A 12,268-nucleotide genomic window follows, 5' to 3' on the forward strand; every position below is an offset into this window, starting at 1 on the left:
ATGTTTGTCCACTTGTTTATATTTTCATCTCTTTATGCATGTCATGTTGCACTATATTTTCATAAAATAATGGATACAAAATGCAGTAAACAATATAATCTGTACGTTTTGAGTCCCTGTGTGCACATTTCACTGGGGTTCAAAAAGTTCCGGATTTTTAAATTTTCTGCAGCCAGTTGGCTCCTTTGGATGTGTTAAACTTACACACACACGCACACTCACTCTATGTACTCACACAATGCTCACACACACACACCCCTTGCTCCCCTCCACTCCTCACACACACACACACACACACACACACCTTCACTCTATATACTTACACTATATACTCATACGCACGCACCCATCTCCCCTCCTCTCCTCACACACGCGCACACACACACACACACACACACACACACTCTATATCCTCACACACTCACACGCACACTCACACACACACTCTATATACTCTCACTATATACTCATGCGCACGCTCCCATTTCCCCTCTCCCCCCCAGTGAGAAATCAGTTGGAGACGGAGCAGGGACCAAAGTCTCAGGATCGTTGACATCCGGCCCTGCATCTGCCACGGGATCGTCGAGACCCAGAGCGGCCGCGGATGTGCCCGGCGAGGCGAGAGGGACAGGGGGCGCCACCTGCTCTCCCATGGACGTCAGCGTGTCGCCGTCCAGCCAGCCACCCAAGGCAAAGGTAACGCTGATGATGATGATGATAACAGTCGGGCGAAATGTTGAATGTATTATAAAATATTTGGGGGAAATTTTTCCCAAGTCTCAACCCTTTTTTTAAAAATTTTCTGCTGTATACTATGATAATAACAGTAATAGTAATGATAAAGATAATGAAAAGAATGATAATAATACTGTATTACTAATGACAGTGTGCAAGTCGGCCACCTGTCTAAGACAGCCACATTTCGCCTCCGCAATTCGCCACCTCAACGCTTTCTTGTCCAATCTCCATTTGTAATAACAGTAAAAACAGTTCCTAGCAAAGCTTAAGAAGAAGTCACATTTTCAATGTTTAACCCAAAAAAAAATGGAGATATGAAAAGAAAGGACTGAGGTCGCGAATTGTTAGCAGTCTTAGACGATTTGTTTGACTGTACCAAGAGTTGGAGGGTGCAGCGGCAGAGCAATTTGTGCGCTCGTCTCCGAAGCGGAAAGTCTGTGTTCGAGCCTCGGTTTGGACACGGATTTCTTCTGCCCCCTCCTGCCCACCCAGCAGTAATGGGTACCTGACTTCGAGTTGGGGAAGTAAAGGCGGCGTGGAAAGGAAGTGGCCACCCCACCACAATATGCCGAAGACCCAGGAAGTTGTCTCACTAACAAGGCAATCCCCAATGTCCGGAACGGATGCGGGAACAACACTTTACAACTTCTAAGAGTAAACAAGTGGAGCCACGAGAACCCAACCTGACCCTTTCCACCCCCACCCCTTCCCACCCCCAGGTGCCCCGGACGGCTGAGAGCGAGGAATCCTCGGGCGAGATCTTCGTGGATGCCCAGGAGACACTGAGCAGTTCCCCCGCGGCCCGCAGCGCCAGCAACAACAAGCCCACCTCCCTGCCCACGTCTGCCGGCACCTCGTCCCGCCCCGCACCCCGACCCAGACCCGCGGCCGATCTGACCAACGGTCAAAGCACAGACAACTCCTGGCAGTCGGTTATACCCCAGGTACCTTGGGGAGAAGTGTTGTCCGTAGTTTCTGTCACTGTGAGACTGGGAGGAAAGATTGTAGACAAGATTTTTGTCATGGTATTGAGGTCAAATCAGGCCTTGTCAAATTTACGAAATCAAAGAAACCGACATTTTTCCGTCCGTTTGGCAATTATTATTTTTTTTTTTTATTTTTTTTTTTTCCCTCTCAACCCCTTCCTTGTCTATTTAAAAACGCATTTCTGTGTGGATTTTATTGGAGAACATTTGCTCAAAGGCACAAAAGAATGCACATTTACGGTTTTCTAGGACACTCAAGTTTTGGCAGCCATTTTCTTGCTATTTTACTTTTACCTTTGGCACCAGACAACCCCCACCTCCTTCAATCACAGATATCTCCACTTCAGTTTTTGTAATAAGTCTTGCATCCATCCATCCCCCCTCTCCTCCATCCCCCTCCCTCCTCTCCCTATTCCCCTCCCTCCCCTCCCCCCTCCACTGTACCAGGACTGGATCCCAGTGATAAGCCAGGACTCTGTGCGCCAACAGACACAGAGACCCCAGCCCCCACTCAGCGACGCCTACCTACAGGGTCTGCCAGCCAAACGCAGGAGGGTAAGTACCTCTGTCTCTGTGTCTCTCTCTCTGTATCTTTCTCTGTGCGTATTTCTCTCTGTGTCTTTCTTGTTTTTTCTATCTCTGTGTCTTTCTCTCTGTGTCTTACTCTTTGTCCACTCAGTGACACCTACCTACAGGGCCTACCGGCCAAACGTAGGAGGGTACGTACCTCTGCTGCCTCTCTCTATGTCTTTCTCTTTGTCTCTTCTTTTTTTTGGGGGGGGGTCTCTTTTTTTAATTTGTCTCTTTCTTTCTCTTTTCTCTTCTTTTTCTTCTCTTCTTTTTGTCTTTTTTTTTTTTTCTTCTCTTGCTCTTCACTTTGTGTTCTCTTTCTTTCCTCTTTGCTCTTTCTCTTTTCTTACTCTTTGTCTTTTCTTTCTTTCCTTACTTTTTGACTTTGTCGCTTCTCTTCTCTTATTCTTTGACTTTGTTGCTCTCTTCTCTTACTCCTATTCAGTGTCACTAGACCTAATAGTGTTGATAGGGGCGTTACTTTACTTTACTTTACTTTTCCGATCCAGCGGCCATTTGGGTTCTAGCCCTTTGGTCTGTCGATATGGCAAAGAATTAACAGGTTTTAATCAGCTGTGCTTTGTCGCTGTATAGAGTATTTCCGATGTCTGGGGAGGCAGGTAGGTAGGTGCTACGCAGGTCACAAAGTGCTGGGCAGTTAAAGAGGCGGTGTGGTACTGTTTCATCCTGGCAGTCGCACAGCGGGCTGTCAGGTGGGGTATCCTTGCGGATCCTATTAGGGTAGGAATTTAGTGGTATGTGTTGTGTTCACAGGCGAAAGATCGTGACTTGTTCTCTTCTACTTAGGGAATTTATTGCATCTTTAGAGTTGGGGGCTGTCATGTGTATAGGGGCGTTAAACCTGTACCATTTCTCCATTCTCACCGTCAGATGATGGGTCTGGAGCACGCGGGAGAAATGGGCAACATGCCGCAGTACCTCCCTGCCTCGCTGTCGCGGGCTGCACGGGCCGTGGGCGCCGAGCCAATCAGCAGCGAGGAGAACTTGCTCCGAGAGGCGGCGGACAACCTTGACCTTCAGGCGGAGCTGGAGCGGGAGGTTCGCTCGGTGCTGGAGTCTCGCGTGACCAGCGACCGGGACTACAGCTCAGACCAGTTCCCCAACACCAAGAACTATTTCCACAAGTCCCGACGACATTAGGACGTTTTTAGGGCCCCTTTTTAGATCTATGTCGATACATCGCTCCCCCCACCCCTACCCCAGGGATTTCTCCTCGGCCCCCGCCCCCCTACCCCCCCCCCCCCTCCCCTCTCTCTCTCTCTCTGGTGTCTACGTTTCTATTTCTTAATGTGTGTGGGGCTTGTTTTAGCCTCTTTTTTGTTTGTTTGGTTTTTTTATCTTTTACCGTCAATACCTACATGCCAAACGTCGTACGTGAGGCGTGCTGACAAAATGAGTTGCTTCTCACAATACGTGAATGTAGAAATCTGCCAAAAATAGACACTGGTCAAATTTGTCGATCTTCAGCTAGTGCCGTTTTCTTCTTCTAGATGAACGTGGTCTTGTGTCATTTCATGGTAATAGATTCTACAAACCCAACCTTTACATGTGACATACATGGTATATATGACCATGGGGCTAAAATCCCACAAGCAGCTCATTTTGTCTGCAGGGCTCACATGTAAAAAAAAAATGTATCGTTATCAAATGGTTTTACGGGGGAGTTTTTCATCGTGGTGGGAGCAACTTTGTGGCTAAAACAGCACCTGGACATGGACGGCGGGTGCCTCTATAAATAGATTATTGATGGTGGGAGCAGTTTTGTGGGGGATGTGCTCTGCTGTACCTCCCTCAAGCCCAGTTTTCTTGGGTTAAGCTGTCTATTTTTTACCATAAGAGAAAAGGAAATAGTGGGTAACAGAATGTACATAGACATCTACAGTACAGTTGAAACTGTCTCTGAGATCACAGCCCACTGTGGAGGGGAAGAATGGTTGTCTTAAACAGGTGGACATCTCGGGCAATGTTGTTTTAATATTTATTTGAAAAAGCACAAGAGAGGAAATGGGGAGTGGTCGTTTGTACAGGTGGTTGTCTAGAACAGGTGGCCGTCAGAGCAGGTGTGACTGTATATAGTGACATTTTTGCTTTTACAGCTTTGCAACAGCTGCATTTTAAACCTAGTTTCGCACGAGTTATCAAATAACTTTTTTTTTTTTTAAGCTCTGTGAAAAGATGTTTGAGTGGGGGGAGCATGTCGTCAGGGAATGAAGGTGCTCTGTCTACAGTTGATGAAGCGAGTGTTTGTGTTTTAGTTTTTAGTTTAGCGAGATTTTATGTACGGCGCTCGAGTACATGTGTACCGTGTTGAGTCTGTGCTACGTGTGTACCGTGTTGAGTCCATGCTCGGGAGCTGTGTTGTCAGTGTATATCTGTGTGCAAGTGTGTGACAGTACAGGGAAAGTTGTCTGTGTGACCGTGAGAGGAGTGAGTTGAGCTGTGAGGAAAGATGATGGACTTTGGAGTTGTGAGCGTATCCCTCTTTTTACTTTTTGTTTGCTTCAGCACTTGGCTTCTCTTCCCAACATTTTGCTGCACCTCAGAAAGTTGGAAGCCGTTATTAATTAGTCGTTTATCTGTTTAATTGTATGTTAGGGGGACATTCAAATATAATTTTACGCCTGGAAAGAAGGGGGGGGGGGGGTGTTTGGCTCCTGTAAGAAAAGTTTAAAGGGGGGGGGGGGGGGGGGGGGGGGGTTTTCCTTAAAAAAAAAAAAACCCTTTTTTTTTTTGTGGTCCCGAATGTGCTGAGGTGAAATCAGAAGTCTTTTATTCCGAACTGATGCAGACATGGGTGGTCAGAAAGAGAACGTTGTTCATTTCTGGTCATGTTCTCCTGTTTGAGAAAGTTTTGTGGTTTTTTTAACCCCCCACAGCGAGGGAGCGGGATTCACTGTTATTATTTAGGATTGCTTTCCTCACATTCTCCTGCTTGAAAAAACTTTGTGTTTTTTTTAACCCCCACAGCGAGGGAATGGTATTGACCATTGTTATTGAGGGCTGTTTTACTCTGTAGAGTTGAGACATATTACTCTCGCCTTCGCACAGTTTTTTATTTGAGATTTTACCCGATGTGGTTGCAGGAAACGTTTCATGCGATACACAGAAACCTGTCCTGCGTGGCAGCTCATTTTTCTTAGGTTGGGACTCCTTTGTGTTGGCTGGCTTGCCAGCTTTTTCACAACTCGGTGAGGGACACCCAGTGTGATGACGTCAGTTCATTAGGTTAGCTAGTCACGTGACAACGGACAGAACTGATGTCAAGTGGGGCTGGTTGTTGGTGTTGGTCTAGTGTAGTAAATGTCTCGCAACACACATGGAGTCGGGCGCTCTTCTATTTTTGGGGCGTGTGGAGTTGATTAGAATTATCTTAATAAAGCTTGTTCATTTTCCTCGCTCTTGATGGAAAAAATACCTATTTCTATCTGAGCTTCATGAAGTCGAGATTTTTGGGATTGAAGGAAATAGACGTTGCCTGATGTCAGAAGCATAAAAATTGTCGTCAAAGTTTGGTAACTTCCTGAGCTTGATTGTCTCTGGAAACAGAAAATTTACATTTTGTGTGTGCCTTTGATCATTTTTTAAAAAGTAAAATCCACACAGGGGTGTTGGGGTTTTTTCCATCGGTATAAAAGGTGCTGAGCCCAAAACAAAAAAGTTTGATAAAAGTTGTCCAGTGGGTGGGAAAATGTGGGTTTCTCGAATTTCATCTGGGATTGTCGTAACAAATTCAGGACAAAATGGGGAAATCGGGAACAGTTGGTGAGCCTGTGTTTGAAAAGTTTTTGTTTTGGTAGCGGAGGACAACAAGTCTATGGCTGATGTTTTGGGGAGGGGGGGGGTGAATACTTGAATGTAGAACTGGGGTCTTGGGAAGAGGGGGAGCTGTAACAGAATCTGGCGTAGTCGGGTAGATAGACTCGGTTGTAGTAGCTCTGTGGGAAATGTTTTTATCTTTGGTAAGTAATAGACTAACAAGACGGGCATCTGTGGTAGTGTAGCGGTTAGGCACTTCGCTGTCACACACTGGACAGGTGGCCCGAGTTTGATTCCCGGAGTGGGGGAGAATTTTCATCAATCAAGTATCTCTGTCTTTCTGCTGGGGTGAGTGTGGTATCCCTCTCCTCTGTCTTTCTGCTGGGGTGAGTGTGGTATCCCTCTCCTCTGTCTTTCTGCTGGGGTGTGGTGTGGTATCTCTCTCCTCTGTCTTTCTGCTGGGGTGAGTGTGGTATCCCTCTCCTCTGTCTTTCTGCTGGGGTGGATGTGGTATCCCTCTCAGCCTGGGTTATCCCTGACAGACAGTGGATCGGAAGGCCGCCTCCTAAATGATCTAAGTTGTGTCGGGGGAGGGGGGGGGGGGGGTAAACTGAGCCTGGGTTAGCCCTGATCAATCAGACAGGATCAGAAGCCCGCCTCCTAAATGATTTAAATTGATGGTGGTGGGGGGAGGGGAGTTAAAAACAACACAATCTAAAAAAGAAAAGATTAGCTAGAAAGATGTGCTGTGGGAATGGGGGGGGGGGGTTGAGTTGGATTTTTTTTTCCTACGTTGTGTACCGAGTTGACAATACTTGGGCACTCCCAGAATGTGTCCGACTGGTGTGGCAGTTTTCTGTACTGTATATATTTAATTAAATTTTAATGATGTAATACAATGTTCTTAGGGAGTTTTTTGTGTCCAAAAAAAAAAAGAATTGATATGGTTGATGGTATTGAACTTTATTAAACTTCAATTGTGAAATTATCGTATTTTGTTTTGTTTGGTGTATTTTTGATAGATTGCCTCCCCACTTGTTTCTGTTGGGGAATTCAGTGCTGGCTGTGACAAAGTCATGGACACCCCCGGGGGCAGTGCCACTGACTGTAATGTCTTTAGACCATTCCCAAAGGGAGGGAATTTCTCGTTCATGCACAGTAGAATTGTAAATGGGCTGATTCATCATGTCACGCTCATAACTGTGTCTGATCTACAACAGGGAACTGCTGCTTTTTCTTTCCTAATCCTTACTATTGTCATTTTCCTCTACTTCTTTTGTAAGTTTGTCACACTCTTGTGACCCGCTATTTCCTGGGTGCCTTGATAATGATAGTTGAAGCAGACCTTGTGCTGTTGAAGCTAGAGAGGTGAGCAGAATAAGTCTGATTCCCTGTAAAGACTTCTCTGTTGACATCCACCCCTTGGCGCTCCTATGACCTTCTGCAGTTGCGAGAGCCGTAAAACCCTCTACTATTTTTTTTAAAATTTAATCATGGACTGGGGAGAAACTGGCTTCTCTGAGAACAAAAAACGAAGGATGTGTTTTGTTTGTTTCTTATTCTGAGTGAATACCGAGTCCCACCTACTTTTTACCCATATAAATTCTTTTTCTGTGGGTGGTTGGCGAGTTGTCTGCTGTGGTTTGCTTCTTCTTTCCTATCAAACATCTATCATCTTTATCTCCCCTTCTTCTTTTTTGTGTTTGTTACTCTCTTGTAACACCTCTAATCTTCGGCACGTGTATGCTGTTATTGTGTTGCAAGTGCCGTAAAACTCTTACTAAAACTGTCATTCTACATTGTCGTATGTCAAAATTCTTAACAAATAAAAATCACGTATGCTGTTGACGGTCTTGAGTGATGCGTGTCGATTGGTCCTTCTCCTCCTAACCTCATTCTTCTTCATTCAAATAGTAACCGAGTTACTAGTTAGACGAATTAAACATAATTAACATAATGTTCTGTATGTAATAAAAGCCTTTTGCTTCCCCTGAAAAACTTCGCATTTAGACACACATATTATTATATATGATATTATATGACTGCGACAATTTGATCACTTTCGAGGACAAGCGGGCTTACCCAGATTTCGGGAGTTTCCAGAAATCTTGACCTACACCAAAAGTGGTAATTGCCCTACCTATAGGAGACGTTTGGTTTCATTGGTGTATATATTGGTTGGTTATATAGAAGAAACTCTCCTTGTCTTTTAGTGAAACTGAACAAGGGGTCCAAATACTTTACCTTCGATTTTCTCAAAACAGCATTTTTCGGGATAGCCCCATTATGCTTAAAATTAAATGGGATCATATTTTAGCTTATTTTGTGATATAGTAGAGTCGGCGTACACCGAAATCTGCAGGACCACGGGATTTTCTTTGATTTTGTCGTATTTTGTCCAGTTAATGAATTATCTAAACTGTGCCAATGCGTGCACATAAAAACCCCAACGTTAAGGGTTCTAGCTACTCACAAAAACTATTTTTGTTATAATTAATGGAAATTTTCAAACAAAACTTTCACATAATATGCAGAACCCTCCAGGAAAAAATTTAAAACAATAAAAAATGTCAGCCCCAAAATGTTATAAATGTAATACCAGTGTCCATATTGAAATTATATAATACTTAGGAAAATCCTACAATTCTGAAAAGGAAAAGACACAATGTTAATTTTTTTTTTACAAATATCAATTAAGTAGAAATAGCTCTAGGTAACTGACTGATATTTTGAAACATTCTTCCAATATTCTGGAATTTCTTGGACTTTCAAAAGTGAGGTACTTTTGGGGTTGAAATTTTGAGGGTACAACGACTTATTTCCAAAGCAGATTTCTCTAGAATTAACTATTTATTGCAAAAATATATATATTATCAGTGACCTGCAAATCTGCACACATGTGAAAAGTTTCAGCACAGTATCTAGATTAGTTGCTGAGATTTTAGGATTCTAGTGACATAGTACAGAGGGTCTTTCAAAAATAAAATTTTGAGAAAAACCCATTTAAAATACAGCTAGTGGAGACGGTTGGAAAATAAAAAATAAAATACAGCTAGTAGAGACAGTTGGAAAATATAAAACAGAATACAGTTAGTGGAAACGGTTTTAAAATATAAAATAAAATACAGCTAGTGACGACGGTTGTAAAAAAATAATAAAATACAGATAGCGGAGACGGTTGGAAAAAGGAAATTAAATAAGCTAATGGAGACGGTTAGAAAATAGATGATAAAATACAACTAGTGGAGACGGTTGGAAAATGTAAATTAAATAGAATGCAGGTAGGAGAAACGATTTTAAAAAACAAAATAAAGTACAGCTAGGAGAGACGGTTGAAGATTTTAAAATATATTACAGCTAGGGAGAGTGGTTGGAAAATAGAAAATAAAATACAGCAGGAGACGTTTGGAAAATTTAAAATATAATGCAGGTAGGGGACACGGTTTTAAAATAGAAAATAAAATACCGCTAGTGGAGACGTTTGGAAAATATAATAAAGTATAGTAGGTGAAGACGGTTGGAAAATTTAAAATAAAATGCAGCTAGGGGATACAGTTGTAATATAAAAAATAAATTATAGCTTAGGGAGACGGTTGCAAAAATAGAAAAAAATACAGCTAATTGAGACAGTTGGAAAATAGAAAATAAAATACAGCTAGTGGAAACTGTGGGGAAATATTTTAAAAGTACAGCTAGCGTAAACAATTGGAATCTTTTTTTAAGAGTGCAGGTAGGGGAAGCGGATTAAAAATAAAAATAAAATACAGCTAGTGGAGACGGTTGGAAAATATGGAATAAATTATAGCTAGTAGGGACGGGTGTAAATAAGAAAATGAAATACAGCTAGTGGAGACGGTTGGAAATAATCTAATAAAATACAGCTCATGGAAACGGTTGGAAAATTAAAAATAGAATGCAGGCAGGGTAAACGATTGGAAAATACAGGAAAAAATACAGCTAGCGGAGACGTTTGGGAAAATTAAAGTACATATAATGCAGCTAGTGGAGACAGTTGGAAATTTTTTTCAAGAATGCAGGTAGGGCAAACAGTTTTGAAATTGAAAATAGAATACAGCTAGGTGAGACGGTTTGAAAATATAAAATAAAATACAGCTAGTGGAGACGGTTGGAAAATTTAAAAATAAATGCAGGTAGGGGAAACATTTTTAAACTAGAAAAAAAAGATACAGCTAGGGGAGACGGTAGTAAATATGAAAATAAAATACAGCTAGTGGAAACGGTTGAAAAGAAATAATAAAATAAAATACAGCTCATGGAAACGGTAGGAAACTTTCAAATAGAATGCAGGTAGGGGGATCGGTTTTAACATAGAAAATAATAAAATATAGCTAGGGGGACGGTTGGAATATAGAAAATAAAATACAGCTAGTGGAGACAGTTGGAAAATAGAAAATATATTGCAGCAAGTGGGGACGGTTTGAAAATTAAAAAATGAAATACATCCAATGGAGCCTGTTAGAAAATAGAAAATTAAATCCAGCTAGTGGTGACAGTTGGAAAATTTAAAAAAGAATGCAGGTATGAGAAACGGTTTTGAAATAGAAAATAAAATACAGCTATTGGAGACAGTTGAAAATTAAATAATAAATTACAGCTAGAGGTAGTGGTTGGAAAAACGAAAAAAAAAAATACAGCTAGTGGAGAAGTATACGAAATAGAAAATGTAATACAGCTAATATGGACAGTTGTAACATAGAAAATAAAAAACAGCTAGATCTAGTGGAGACGGTTGGAAAATATAAAATAAAATACAGCTAGTGTAGATGGTTGCAAAAATATTAAATAGAATACAGGTATTGGAAACGGTTTTAAAATAGACAATAAAAATTTATACACTTAGTGTAGTGGGGACGGATGGGGGGGAAAAATACACCCAGTGGAGCCTGTTGGAAATAAACAAATAAAATACTGCTAGTGGGGACAGATGGAAAAAAAATAATAAATAAAGCTTATGGAGAGGGTTGGAAAATATATAATAAATTACAGCTAATGGAAACAGTTGGAAAATTTAAAATAGATTGCAGGTAGGGCAAACGATTGGAAAATAGAATATAAAATACAGCTAGTGGAGACAGATGGAAAATTTAAAATATAATGCGTGAAAGGGACACGATTAAAAAATAGAAAGTAAAGTACAGCTAGTGCAGACGGTTGAAAAATGTAAAATAAAAAAAGATAGAGAAGACGGTTGGAAAATGAATAATAAATACAGCTAGATGAGTCGGCAAGAACATTTTTCAAAGAATGCAGGTAGGGGACACGGTTTTAAAAAAGAAAAAAAATAATACAGCTAGTGGAGACAGTTGTAAATAAGAAAATAAAATACAGCTAGTGGAAACGGTTGAAAAAAAATATATAGCTCATGGAAACGGTGGGAAAATAGAAAATAGAAATAAAATACAGCTAGTGGCGACGTTTAGACAATTTTAAATATAATGCAGACACGGGAAACGGTTTTAAAAATGTATACAAAACAAAATACAGATACGGGAGAAGGTTGGAAAATAAACAAAATAAAATACAGCAGGTGTAGACTTTTGGAAAATTTAAAATCGAACGCAGGTAGGGTAAACTGTAGGAAAATAGAAAATTAAATACAGCTTGTGTGTGGAGACGGTAGGAAATTTTAAAATATAATGCAGGTAGGAGAACCGGTTTTAACATAGACAATAAAATACAGCTAGGCGAGACCGTTGGAATAGAGTAAATAAAATACAGCTAGTGGAGACGGTTGGAAAATAGAAAAAATAATACAGCTAGTGAAAACAGTTGGAAAATGTTAATAAGAATGCAGATAGGGGTAATGGTTTTAAAACAGAAAATAAAATACACCTAGAGGAGACATTTGGAATATAGAAAAGATAATACAGCTAGTGGAAACGCTTTGAAAATTTAAAATAAAATACAAGTAGGGTAAGAAGTTGGAAAATAAAAATAAAATACAGCTGGTGGAGATGGTTGGAAAATTTGAAACAGAATGCAGCTAGGAGAGACATTGGAATATACAAAATAATTTACAGCTAAAGGAGACGGTTGCAAAACTTGGGGGGGGGGGGAAATACAGCTTGTTGAGACGGTAGAAAATTTCAAAATAGAGTACAGCTAGGGGAAACGATTTTACAAGAGGAAATAAAATATAACTAGTGGGTACGGTTGGAAAATAGAACAAAATATAC

At 41.0% G+C, this 12,268-nt stretch overlaps 1 protein-coding gene across 1 annotated transcript in view; it reads left to right on the plus strand.

Annotated features, from left to right (window-relative positions):
• LOC101855538 (large proline-rich protein BAG6) overlaps positions 1-3,532 on the plus strand; it is a gene marked incomplete in the record, with an annotated part of 36,550 nt that extends 33,018 nt beyond the window's left edge. The window contains 4 exon segments of the mRNA XM_035970914.1: positions 504-696; positions 1,458-1,682; positions 2,172-2,279; positions 3,186-3,532. Of these exon segments, the coding sequence (XP_035826807.1) occupies positions 504-696; positions 1,458-1,682; positions 2,172-2,279; positions 3,186-3,455 (796 nt within the window).
• Positions 3,533-12,268: the final 8,736 nt, after the last annotated feature.

This window comes from Aplysia californica, unplaced genomic scaffold (genome assembly GCF_000002075.1).
Source record: "Aplysia californica isolate F4 #8 unplaced genomic scaffold, AplCal3.0 scaffold00014, whole genome shotgun sequence".
Lineage (NCBI taxonomy): Eukaryota > Metazoa > Mollusca > Gastropoda > Aplysiida > Aplysiidae > Aplysia > Aplysia californica.